This window comes from Temnothorax nylanderi, unplaced genomic scaffold (genome assembly GCF_030848795.1).
Source record: "Temnothorax nylanderi isolate EJ_2023f unplaced genomic scaffold, tnyl_v1.0 TNYL_tig0415_pilon, whole genome shotgun sequence".
Lineage (NCBI taxonomy): Eukaryota > Metazoa > Arthropoda > Insecta > Hymenoptera > Formicidae > Temnothorax > Temnothorax nylanderi.
In genome coordinates this window covers 91,698-104,938 of record NW_027249477.1, presented here as the reverse complement: position 1 = coordinate 104,938, position 13,241 = coordinate 91,698, and the positions used below count along the sequence as shown (strand labels likewise).

Genomic DNA, 13,241 nt, shown 5'->3' with positions numbered 1-13,241 from the left:
ATCTAGCATCGGGATACCATCAGATCCCGATGCACGAAAACCATAAGGGTAAGATGGCATTCTCCACCCCGAATGGACATTTCGAGTTTAACCGAATGCCGTTCGGATTAAAAAACGCGCCGGCAGCATTCCAACGGCTGATGTATGCAGTACCAGCCGGACTATTAGGTTTGAAATGCTTTGTATATATCGATGACATCGTGATCTACGGAGCATCACTAAAAGAGCACCTCAAACAACTAATCGCGGTGTTAATCAGGCTCCGGAAATTCAATCTCAAGCTACAGCCGAATAAATGCGCATTTCTGCGAAAAGAAGTCGTCTATCTAGGGCATGTGATTTCCGAAGGAGGAATATCACCGGATCCGTCCAAACTACAAGCGGTAAGAGAATTCCCAACACCCAGAAAAGTGAAAGATATTCAATCTTTCATCGGCCTAGCCGGATACTACCGCAAATTCATAGAAAATTTTTCAAAAATAGCAAAGCCTTTGACACGACTCACGAAAAAAGGCGAGAAGTTTAATTGGTCAATAGAACAGCAAAATGCGTTCGACCTACTGAAAGAGAAATTAACGACGGCGCCCGTGTTGAATTACCCTGATTTCGACAAGGAATTCTTAGTGACGACGGACGCATCAGATTACGCCATCGGAGCCGTGCTGTCACAGGGGCCAGTAGGCCAGGACCGACCGATCGCTTACGCCAGCAGAGTGTTATGAAAAGCGGAACAAAATTATAACACGACCGAAAAAGAACTATTAGCGATCGTGTGGGCGGTAAAACATTTCCGCCCATATTTATACGGAACTAAATTCAAAATAATAACAGACCATAAGCCACTGATCTGGTAATTTAATGTAACTGACCCCGGCTCGAGATTAATCAGATGGAGGCTCAAGCTGGAAGAGTACGACTACGAAATTATACATAAGGCCGGAAAGAATAATGTGAACGCCGACGCGCTAAGCCGAAATCCGATAGCGGAGGCATCAGCGATAAATGTAACGCAACAGAAAGACGACTCCCCGAGAGAGTACTCGGAGGAAGAAAAGCAGCAAATACTTTACGAATCTCACCTACAGGAGGACACCAAGGAGTCACGCGTACGTTGAACCGGATCCGATTACAGCATAACTGGAGCGGTATAACAAGAAACGTAGAGACATACATAAGCAAATGCGAATACTGCCAGAAAAATAAACTAAGCCGAAAAACGAAAATGCTATTAATTATTACAGATACACCCGAGCGACCATTTGAGAAATGCGCGCTCGATATCGTAGGTCCATTAACTATCACGAATAATGGAAATAAATATATTCTTACATTTCAAGACAATCTAACAAAGTTCAGCAAGGCAATACCAGTAAAAAACCAGGAAGCAAATACAGTCGCTAAAGCCTTCGTCACAAAGGTAGTCTTGGAACACAGGATACCGGAGAAAATTCTCACGGATCAAGGCACGAATTTTACAAGCGAAATGTTTAAAAATACGTGCAAGCTACTAAAAATCGAGAAGATTCAGACGACTGCATACCACCCCGAAAGTAACGGAACGTTGGAAAGATCACATCGCACTTTAGCAGAATACCTGAGGCATTATATAAACGAGGACCAAACCGATTGGGATGAATGGATACCCTATGCGATGTTCACCTATAACACGACGCCTCATACGACGACAGGATTCACACCGTTCGAACTAGTTTACGGACATCGGGCTAATATAACCTACCGACAGCGTTATCAAAGCCCCCAAAATTGACATACTCATACGAAGACTACGCGCAGGAACTTCGAGAACGAATTCGCGCAACAAACCAAGTCGCAAGAGAACATACTAAGCAGGAAAAAGTAAAAGCGAAACAGCAATTCGACAAAAAGACTAACAAAGAAACATTTAGGGTAGACGACAAGGTACTACTACATGACGAGACGTTACGACGCGGACGATCGAAAAAACTCCAGTCCCAATGGATCGGACCATACGTAATTGCCGAGAAACACAACGACGTGAATTACACAATTAAGATTAAACGAAAGACGTTACGCGTCCACGCCAATCGTTTGAAAGCGTTTATTGAAAACTAGATAAAGAAAAGCGAAAGCACCAAAACATAAAGCACCTATCAACTAGGCTAAAATACACAGCACTTACCTTAATCACGAAAGGGAGCACCATGCCCCCGACCCGCCATCTACCGTACGGCGGCCGTAAGCCGCGCGCAACGAGGGAGGCCAATACCCAAGGAGCGCAGGTACAACACCAGGGGATCATCCACGTCAAGGGCCCGTCCACGGCCCACCTCGCGCATGGCCAGACCCTGACCCCGCCCGAGCAAAACTCGAGCATCGGCCAAATGAGCGGGCAGAGGTCGGCCAAGCGCAACTATCTGTTCTCGCACCAGTGCAAGAAAACGAGCACGACCCGGAGATAGGGTAAACGCATAATCAAGAACCACTGGTTCTGGTATATCCAAAACTGGAGGGGTAGTTTCCTCCTCCCCCCCCTCACCAGCCCGAATCTCATTCGGGTCCACAACGTCAGCCCGGACGGGCACATGCTCAAGCGGCGACATATTAACGAATTAAAACGTTACGAGACTAACGACAGACTCAAACTGAAGCGACGCGGCAAGCACTATAAAAGTAGCAACCCGCAGGCAGCCGCGGTCAGCAAAAGATATGATTAAAAGTAAAAACGACTCCAAAAGAGTATTCCTATTACAGGATACCCATCATCGTCTTACACCTCGCAAGAGAGATAACACTTGAACCGATACCACCGTACGAGGTGACAACATTTAGCGACGAACTTGGAATCTACTTCGAGAAGATCGGAATTATGCAACTAAAAGAAGCAACGTGGAAACTGGTCATCAGAATCGATGTCGCAGCATTCGAAGTGAGATACCACTTACTCCAAAACTACCTCGAACAAATCAAAGGGCTATGCGATAAAGCCGACGACGACAACCGAGACGCTTGCAACAATATCCTCCGCGTAACAAAAGACAGTAACACAAAGCTGACGCAACTGCTCTTACGACTACAGGCCGTATATAAGGTAACGACGAATCGACGCGGATTAATAGACGCAATAGGCACCATAGGTAAAACTTTATTTGGGACAATGGACGCCGACGACGCACGACGCATACAAGAACAGTTAGAAACAATAAACAATCAGCAGAAAACAATGCAGCACGCGGCGAAGCACTAAATAAAAATAATAAACGCCACGTTAGGACACATAGAAACATTAGAGCAGACACTAACAAGTAAGAACGAAAACTTAATAGCGAATGTCACGAGACGAGTACAACAACGAGTGACAAAACTGGCACGCCGCGAAGAATTAGACGAGCACCTTCTAGTAGTAAGCACAATAACCACAAAATTAGTAAGCGACGTAGAAGATACTTTAGAATACCTCACGTACGCGAAAAACGGTATAGTACTCGTACGATTATTGCCACTTGAAACCCTGGTGACGGAATTAAGAGAAGCGACGACTCACCTATCCCGAGGGGCACACTTCCCCTTCAAGGTACAAATAGACAATTGGAATACTATCGAAAAGTTCGTAGAAACAAACGCCTATTATGACAAACCCAACGTCTACACGATCCTAACATTCCCAATCATCACCTACCCCAATTATGAAATCGTGCGAGTAATTCCCCTACCGGTGTACGACAATAAAAATATATTTATAATTCCTAAAACCTCTCACACTCTATTAGCTATAAACAAAGAAAACCGAAACTATCTAACACTGAAAGAAAGCGACTTAGATAAATGCACGCATGACGACACAACCTTTGTATGGGATGTAAGCCACCCCGTATATTTCGTAACAGCACACGCACCCTGCGAGGTGCAGATTTATATCCGAGCACAAAGAAATAATTGAGAGCGACGTCATATTCTGTCGAATGTGACGTTCTGGATAACCTTATCAGAACCGCAGGCATGGCTGTTTTCTACCCCATATAAACAACAGGTAATCGTAAGTGTAAGGATCAGGCCGAAAATAAAATTGAAATAAATAGAACCGGAAAAATTAAACTAAACGAAAATTGTAGACTGACTACGACAGACTTAACACTACGAACGAAAACAAACAACGTAGAACTACGTCAACTGTCACTATTTCATGTTAAAGTATTCAGCGAAGGAAAGTAGACGTAGGGCTACGTCAACTGTCTTTCGCTAAATAACAGTGACAGTTGACGTAGCCCTACGTCTACTTTACTTCGCTGAATACTTTAACATGAAATAGTGACAGTTGATGTAGTTCTACGTTGTTTGCGGCACAGTTGTTACTGTGCCCGTTTATTTTTTTTAAATTTAGCTTTGTTTTCTAAAAAAAATTTAGTACTGGTTTCATAAAAATAGGGTAAAGAGGATACCGATTTATGCTTAAATAAAGTATAAGTTATACATGTATTCTTTATATCATCATTAAAGGAAGGTTGGTATTGAATTTGGCGAAGATCGTTGAAGGGGTAACCGATTTACTTTGGCGAGAATCGGGGAAGGGGTTACCGATTTCTGCAAGAAATTTATACTTAACACTGATAACAACTTATTTATTACTCTACAATTATTATTTTCGAAAATATAACAAAAAACTACACGGTTTAAAAAAAATCGGTATCGAAAAATTAACCCGTATTAACCCGTATCGAAAAATTAACCCATAAGTTGTCATTCGATAGCTTATATAGTCTCATTTTCTCTCTAAAGTATATAAAGTCTCCAAAAGGGGTGTTACCAATTTCTATCTTTTTTAGATAAAAATCGATAACCCCTTCATTATTAGCAATTTTACTAAAATTGGCATCGAAAACTAAAAATACGCAACCGGTTTAAAAAAAATCGGTATCGAAAAATTAACTCCACCACCGCCATTCCCGGAAAATTCTACCCCTGTTTTATATATAATTCTTTAAAATTCAGTCTATTAACAAATGAGTAATTCGCGGAAAACGTTGCAAGAAAACGTTGCAAGAAAAAAACCACGCAACCGGTTTAAAAAAAATCGGTATCGAAAAATTAACCCCACCACCGCCATTCCCGGAAAATTCTACCCCTGTTTCATATATAATTCTTTAAAATTCGGTTTATTAACAAATGAGTAGTTCGCGGAAAACGTTGCAAGAAAACGTTGCAAGAAAAAAAACTACGCAACCGGTTTAAATATCTAAACTTGTTGGCGAATCTTCGATCCGGGCGTAACTCCGGTTCGCCAATTGGAGTAAGATGCCGAGTCGACCCCGACAGGGATCCGACGTGCAGGAAATGAACACACGGAACTTTTGTTATAGAGCAAGCACAAAATATATTTGAGTAGTCAGTTTAATATTGTACAGTTATGGTAAACGCACTCGTAAAGTGTGAGCGCGACACTCGGCGCGCACGTGATGTGAGGATGGTTTGGCGCGCTGATCATCCGCGACGCGAATATGTTCGGCTGATCGCGGAGGCGATGGCAATTCGGAAGCGCACTTTTAGCTTGCACTTATCGAAACGCCCTTGAGGCGTTATGATGCAGTCGCACTAGTTCGTAACACCGGGCGCGAGACTGTTCACAATTTGTCGAAGCGATCGAGACGATCGAACGTACAATGGCGAGGCGCGGCGCGACTTATACGCGATGTTTCACCGCTCGCGGTAGCGAGGGTGGATTGCTGCGGACGCACGATCGGCGCGAGACAATCAGCGGTGCTCGGAACGAGCAGGTGAGCCGTATGCACGACGGAATTTGCCCGCGTGAAACGGAAAATAGAACGGACGCACGGCGGTGTACCACCTCGTGTTCCGGAGTACGTGATACTACTAGGTGCGCAACTAAGTTTCCGGGTTTTTTGATCAATAAAGAATGGAAAATTTCAAGAGAAATACAAAAAATGGTTTATTCAAAGTATCGTCCCTCGCTAGCTATACATTTTCGCCATCTCTCTGGCAATACATGAATACCGCGACAATAAAACGACGCGTCTTTGGACCGAAACTATTCATCCAACCAATTTTGCACTTCTTCGAAATTGGTCAAGTGTAGCCCAGCCAAGCCATGCGTCATCGACCGGAACAAGTGATAATCGGAAGGCGCCAGGTCTGGCGAATACGGCGGGTGCGGTAGCAGATCCCATTTCAGCGTTTTGATGGTGTCCTGGACGATGGAACTGCGATGGCACGGAGCGTTGTCGTGCTGCAATATCACTCGTTCGTGTCTCGTGTCCCATTCTGGCCGTTTTTCGAGCAATGTATGGTTTAAATTGATCAGTTGTTGTCGGTAGCGATGCCCATTGACAGTTTCGCCCGGTTTCAGCAGCTCATAGTACACGATTCCTTTCTGGTCCCACCAAAGCGCTCCTTGTCCTCAGTGTCGAAATCGCCACTTCTGAAGCGTTTAAACCAATCTTCACAGGTAGTTTTCGATGGTGCATGTTCGCCGTAGGCCTCCTCAAGCAAACGACGTGCTTCAGCTGCATTTTTTTTTCAAGTTAAAGCAGAAAAGCAAAGCTTCCCGCAAATGCTGTTTATTTGGCACAAAACTCGACATCTCCGTTGTTAGAAAAAATATTTTTGCGTTGCGATATGTGTTTATATAACGACTGGTTATTGTTAACAGATATCCAAGCTATAACTTCAGACAACTTCAGACATGTAAGTCGAGTACATGTGTTATTGGTGCCATCTATGTGTGAAACCCGGAAACTTAGTTGCGCACCTAGTACTGCCGGTCCCGGAGCTCTCGCGTTTCGGGAGCTTTCGGGCCCGTGACGGGCATCGACCAATCAGCCGTGTTTCCGTGATCATGCGATCACGGCATGACGGATCGATACATGTCGGGAAAACTTCGTGGTCAGGGTTGACGCGGGGAGCGGCGCGAAATCCCTTCGTTCTGAGGGAGTCTGACGGATGGCGTCACCGTACGGTATTGACCGCAATCGCGACAGAAATTACGGAACATAACCGCCCGCCGCGAACAACATTCGCAACATCAGGAGCCGCCCGCCGTGATGAACGGTGATTTCGAGCAGCTCGCCTTGCAGAGCACTGCGAGGGCTGTAACTTAAATCAATAAACAATGTATACAAAAAATGATATTTACAAATATTTACAGTTTTCTTATCGCATAGATATCGAAGAAGGTCACTCCGGGGTGTTTAAGTCGACCGGCAGAAATGACAACTTGACTACGGCACGTTTATACGTGGATCGCGCCGTTTTGACTGAGACGACTCGCGTGAGTCCGTCTTCGCCGAGGTGACACTCCACGATCCTTCCTAATTCCCATCTGCTCGGAGGAGCGAGAGGGTTACGCAGTAGTACTAAGCGTCCGACTCGAGCTAAATTTTGAATTTGACGCCACTTGGGGCGTTGCTGTAATGTATGGAGGTAATCGTTTGACCAGAGCTTCCAGAAGCTATCACGCATCTGGTTAATCAATTGCCAGCGAGTGAGACGCGTTTTCTTTTCGTCGAGGAACGAGGGTGCGGGTGCGCTCGTTAGCGCTGAGCCGATTAAGAAATGACTCGGTGTCATTGTACAGTAGTCATCAAAATTGTCTGAGACGGGAGCGATCGGTCGCGAATTTAAGCACGCTTCGATTTTACATAGGAGCGTGCTGAGCTCCTCGAATGTAAGCGTGTGCGCCCCGATGACGCGCTTTATGTGAAACTTGACGCTGCGGACGCACGCTTCCCAAAGTCCGCCGAAGTGCGGCGCGGACGGAGGAATGAAGTTCCAACGCACGCCTTGGGTTGCAATTTGATTTTGGAAATTCGGATCGCGAGTGGCCTCAGTCCACGCGACGGAGATTTCGCGCTGAGCGCCGTGAAACGTAGTCGCGTTGTCCGAGTACATGTCACTGGGAACGCCGCGACGTGCACAAAATCGATCGAATGCAGCGATAAACGCGGGAGTCGTACAATCGCTAACTAACTCCAAATGAGTCGCCTTGACCGTCATGCAGACGAACACCGCGATATACGCCTTCCGTGATTTGTGGCCTCGACCGGGCGTAGATCTAACCAGTATTGGACCGGCATAATCCACCCCGCAATGTAGAAACGCGCGAGGCGCCGTCGTAACGCGACATGAAGGAAGATTGCCCATTAACTCATGTGCGTTCTTGGCGCTTTCCCGAGCGCATTTCACACATTTATGAAGGACCGCGCGGATCGTTTGACGCGCGCGCAAGATCCAGTAGTGATCGCGTAGCAGGTGCAGCGTTAATTGCGGCCCGGCGTGAAGGGCGCGGAGATGAGTGTCGCGTATTAACGTGGCGACCAACGGATGTGCGGCGAGCACAACCGGGTGTTTCTTTTCGTCCGGAAATGTCGAATGTCGAAGTCGGCCTCCGACTCGAATGAGCCCGCTTTTATCTAGGAACGGGTTTAACGGTATTAGTTTACTGCTGTTTGAAATTCGCTGAGTTGACTTTAATTGCGCGTATTCCACGGGGAATAGCATTTGTTGAATCTGTTTGAGCCAGAATTCGTGCGCGCAATCAATTTCTTCCGGGAGAAGCAATATCGACGCGAGACTTGACGTTGCCTTGACGGATTTCGAGCTATTCGCAGCGCGAGCGCGTTGAGTGAATCGCATTATATAGGCGGTGACGCGCACCAGTTTGTTCCATGAAGAGAATTTTTTATCGAGATCCCAGGGATTACACGATTGCACGATGTGCACGGGCACGTGAGTTCGCTCTTCGGGTAGCGATTCGACAGAATTTGACGGAGGCTCTGAGGGCCAGTGATCGGATGATAATTTGAGTCAGGCTGGCCCTGTCCACCATAGCGATTGGGCAATCAGAGCTTCGGGTTTGACGCCTCGCGAGACGAGGTCTGCAGGATTTTGCGGGGATGGCACGTGATGCCATTCGACATTCGGCAACAGAGTTTGCACCTCATGCACCCGATTCGCGACGAACATTTTCCAACGCGAGGGTGGCTGTGAGAGCCAGGCTTTATTGACCTTTGAATCGGTCCAGCAGTGGTAAATGTGAATAGCGATAGTGAGCGCGGATCGCGCGGCGGCGATAGTACGCGCGAGCAGAACCGCGGCGAGTAACTCTAACCGAGGAATACTAATGGGCTTGAGCGGAGCTACTTTGGACTTCGAGAGAAGTAGCGTAATGTCTACCGTTCCGTCAAAATGCGTAACCTTTAAGTACACAACCGCTCCGTATGCGGAGGCGGAAGCATCGGCAAACCCATGAATCTCCGCGGTGAGAGTGTCGGAACCGTAGCCGGTCCAACGCGGAATGGTGAGTTGTCGCAATAATGGTAATCGAGAATAATAATCTCTCCACTGACGGAGAAGATTTTCAGGGATCACATCGTCCCATTTGCATCGAAGCAGCCAGAGTTGCTGCATTAAGATTTTTGCGGTGATGACTACGGGAGCCATCCAACCGAGAGGATCAAAAAGTCGCGCTATTGTCGAAAGTATGGAGCGCTTCGTGTCAGGAAGCGACTCTGCGAGTGTGACATCAAACTGAAAAACGTCCGTATGAGGATGCCACTTGATGCCTAGTATCTTAAGGCGTTCGTCAGCATCGAGCGTTTTGGCGGACGCAAGGCCGTGATCCTTCGGATCAATGCCGTCGAGCAATAAAAGATTGTTACTCGCCCATTTACGGAGGTGAAATCCTGCTCGTTGCAAAAGAGAAATTACTTGATCTCGCGTCTGAAGCGCGAGCGGTATGTCATCGGCGCCGAACACCGCGTCATCAACGTACGTGTGAAGCTGTAATATCGGGACGGCAAGAGGGAATTCAGAGCCTTCGTCTTCGGCGACTTGCTCAACTACGCGAAGAGCCGCGTTCGGCGCGCTTGCGGTACCGTAAGTGACGGTCAGCAATAGGTATGCTATCAGGGGACCGCGTGGGTCTGGTCGCCATAAGATTCTTTGGTAATGAGCGTCTTCCTTGTGGACGAGAATCTGGCGATACATCTTGGCGATGTCGGCGGTGAAAACGAACCGAAATTGACGCCATCGCAAGATAATGATAATTCGGGTTGTAATTTGCGACCAATCATTAGATGGTCGTTCAAGGAGAGACCATTGGAGGTTGGTTAAGAGGCGTTGAAGACAACGCGTAACCGAGTTGTCGCGCTGTTCTCGCGTACAACTGCGTGATGCGGTATATATGTGACTTGACGATCCGGAGGGTCGTCGAGGGGCGCCTTGGTCATGTGGCCAAGACGCTCATATTCCGCCAAGAAGTCGTGGTATTCCCTTGCGAGGTCGGGATTCGCTTTTAACCGCGACTCGAGACTCGAATACAACGCGATTGCCGACGATTTTGATTCGCCAATGTCGATAGGGAGCCCCGATTTAAACGGCAGCCGTACGATATACTGCCCATTGGGGGCACGCGAATGTGTCGACACGAAATGTTCTTCGCATCTAATCTCCTCCGGTGAGAGATGCGTTTGTCGAGGGAGCTCTTCGATCTCCCAGAACCGTTTCAGTTGATCGGAGATTTCCGAGAGCACCGTGCAGTGGTGCGTTTGAATGCGAGCCGGCCGTGACTGTGACGGCATAGGCATCGGTCCCGATAGGAACCATCCAAATATCGAATTCTGAGCAACGGGCTCATGAGGTGCGCGATTACGTACTTCCGGCAGTAAGATCGCGCCGTATAAATCAGCGCCGATAATTACGTCAATCGACGCCGCGCTAGTCAGATCGCTATCAGCGAGAGGAAGTTTTCGAATGTGCAACAAGTTTGTTATATCCGGAACGCGTTGCGGAACATAAGTCGTGAGCGACTTAAGAACAAGAGCGGAGACGGAGGGCGACGGGCCCGTGCCGTCACGCGCTGACACGTGAACTCTAGCTGCGCTGCGTGCAGTGGCAGCCGTCTCGCCGATCCCAGTGATAGAGACGGAGACGCGCGTACGCGGTAAACGCAATCGTTGAGCTAAACGTTCGGTGATCAGAGTTGTAACGGAACCCTGATCCAATAACGTGCGGACGATACTATGTCGACCGTTGAGCCCGCTCACCTTGATCCAGGCCGTTGCTGATAAAATATTTGATTTCGAAAAGCTAGTGTGAGACACTAAATGCGAAGTGACTTCGTCAGTGAAGTCTGTTTTCGTTTCCGTAGATGAAGGTGAGCTCTCAATTGTCGAACTATTATTGTTTGCATCGGCAGCATGAAGCAATGTATGGTGCTTCTGCTGACAATGACGACACGTGTTTTTGCTTGAACACGCATCACGAATGTGCCGCGTGCTCAAGCAATTGAAACAGCAACGATATTTCTTCGCGAGATCACGCCGTTGAGCGACGCTTTTATTGTGAAAGTCCGGACACGCGGACAAGGAGTGCGTCTTTTGACACATGGGACATTTGGTCGAACTTGCGCTCGCTGCGTGACTCTGAACAGAGGAATTTTGTTTACTGCCCTTGGCAGGAGACGAAGCCGGGAGAATATTCTCGAGCGCCCGTATTTGAGATATAAGAAATCTATCAAGTTGATCATATGTGGGGTACTCTAATGTATCGCCAAGTTTCAATTCCCAGGCCTTCCGTGTGCCTTTATCGAGTTTTTGAGCGAGCAAATAAACCAAAATGTGCCCAAGTGTCAACAGACCGACCGAGATTCCTTAACGATTGTATCGCTATGTTCGTTTTATTGCGCAACGCGGTGAGAGCCACTGCGGAATCAGAAGTCGCTTGGGGAAGCGTATGAAGTGCGTGCAAATGATCATGCACCAAACGACGGCGATTGTCATATCGCGATAACAATAATTTCCAAGCGATTTTGAAATTGGCGTCAGTCAATGCCAGATTGCGGATAGCATTGCTGGCCTCACCTTTGACACACGAATGCAAATACTGCAGACGATTAACGTCTAACAAGTCGCGATTGTCTATAATTAACGCAGTAAACTGATCGCGAAACGCTTCCCACTCGCGAAACTCCCCCGTGAATTTAGGAAGATTAATACGCGGAAGATGGAACGCGGAACGCGGCGATGCGTTGGGATGATGTGGGCTTACGGTTGATGACTCCTGAGACGGCGGCGGCGACTCCAGTCTGCTCATCCACTCGGCCATGTAGTCGGATGCAGTCAGAAAGGCCGCCTCGCACTTGTCGAATCGATCCTCGGTGAAGTACCGGTCCGTCATGATGAACTCGTTGGAAGCTGCGGCCATGATCTGACCGTGAAGTTGTTCGAAGCGAGCGAAGTGATCGTTGACCTGCTGCAATCGGTTGCGGACTACTCCTATCGTGTAATTCGCCTTGCCGATCTTCTTAAAGTTGTCCAGGGCTCGTTCGATCGCGTGGATCGTTACCTTCTGTTGCGCCATGAGCTCCTCCATTTTTGCAAGTGTCCGTTAATTTGTGAATGGCACAGTAGCACGCCGATCCGGCTCGAAGGACCGGAAATTATGTTGGCGAATCTTCGATCCGGGCGTAACTCCGGTTCGCCAATTGGAGTAAGATGCCGAGTCGACCCCGACAGGGATCCGACGTGCAGGAAATGAACACACGGAACTTTTGTTATAGAGCAAGCACAAAATATATTTGAGTAGTCAGTTTAATATTGTACAGTTATGGTAAACGCACTCGTAAAGTGTGAGCGCGACACTCGGCGCGCACGTGATGTGAGGATGGTTTGGCGCGCTGATCATCCGCGACGCGAATATGTTCGGCTGATCGCGGAGGCGATGGCAATTCGGAAGCGCACTTTTAGCTTGCACTTATCGAAACGCCCTTGAGGCGTTATGATGCAGTCGCACTAGTTCGTAACACCGGGCGCGAGACTGTTCACAATTTGTCGAAGCGATCGAGACGATCGAACGTACAATGGCGAGGCGCGGCGCGACTTATACGCGATGTTTCACCGCTCGCGGTAGCGAGGGTGGATTGCTGCGGACGCACGATCGGCGCGAGACAATCAGCGGTGCTCGGAACGAGCAGGTGAGCCGTATGCACGACGGAATTTGCCCGCGTGAAATGGAAAATAGAACGGACGCACGGCGGTGTACCACCTCGTGTTCCGGAGTACGTGATACTACTGCCGGTCCCGGAACTCTCGCGTTTCGGGAGCTTTCGGGCGCGTGACGGGCATCGACCAATCAGCCGTGTTTCCGTGATCATGCGATTACGGCATGACGGATCGATACACGTCGGGAAAACTTCGCGGTCAGGGTTGACGCGGGGAGCGGCGCGAAATCCCTTCGTTCTGAGGGCGTCT

At 48.0% G+C, this 13,241-nt stretch overlaps 2 protein-coding genes across 2 annotated transcripts; both read right to left on the bottom strand.

The window, feature by feature from the left end:
* Positions 1-8,796: 8,796 nt before the first annotated feature.
* LOC139782466 (uncharacterized) lies at positions 8,797-9,978 on the bottom strand. The gene has a single exon (XM_071721495.1). It carries the CDS (start codon positions 9,976-9,978, stop codon positions 8,797-8,799), a length of 1,182 nt encoding a protein of 393 aa, XP_071577596.1.
* A 122-nt stretch (positions 9,979-10,100) lies between these two features.
* Positions 10,101-12,363, bottom strand: LOC139782464 (uncharacterized). The gene is made up of 2 exons (XM_071721494.1): positions 11,853-12,363; positions 10,101-11,641 (listed from the first exon to the last, which is right to left on the bottom strand). The coding sequence occupies exons 1-2, from the start codon at positions 12,361-12,363 to the stop codon at positions 10,101-10,103; spliced, it is 2,052 nt and encodes a 683-aa protein (XP_071577595.1).
* Between the last annotated feature and the right edge of the window lie 878 nt (positions 12,364-13,241).

Excerpts from the sequence above, each read along its gene's own strand:
- LOC139782466 (XM_071721495.1), bottom strand. The coding sequence starts at position 9,978 with ATGTATCGCCAGATTCTCGTCCACAAGGAAGACGCTCATTACCAAAGA.
- LOC139782464 (XM_071721494.1), bottom strand. The coding sequence starts at position 12,363 with ATGGAGGAGCTCATGGCGCAACAGAAGGTAACGATCCACGCGATCGAA. Across the intron at positions 11,642-11,852 it reads TTTGCATTCGTGTGTCAAAG|GAATCTCGGTCGGTCTGTTG; the intron begins GTGAGGCCAGCA and ends ACAATCGTTAAG.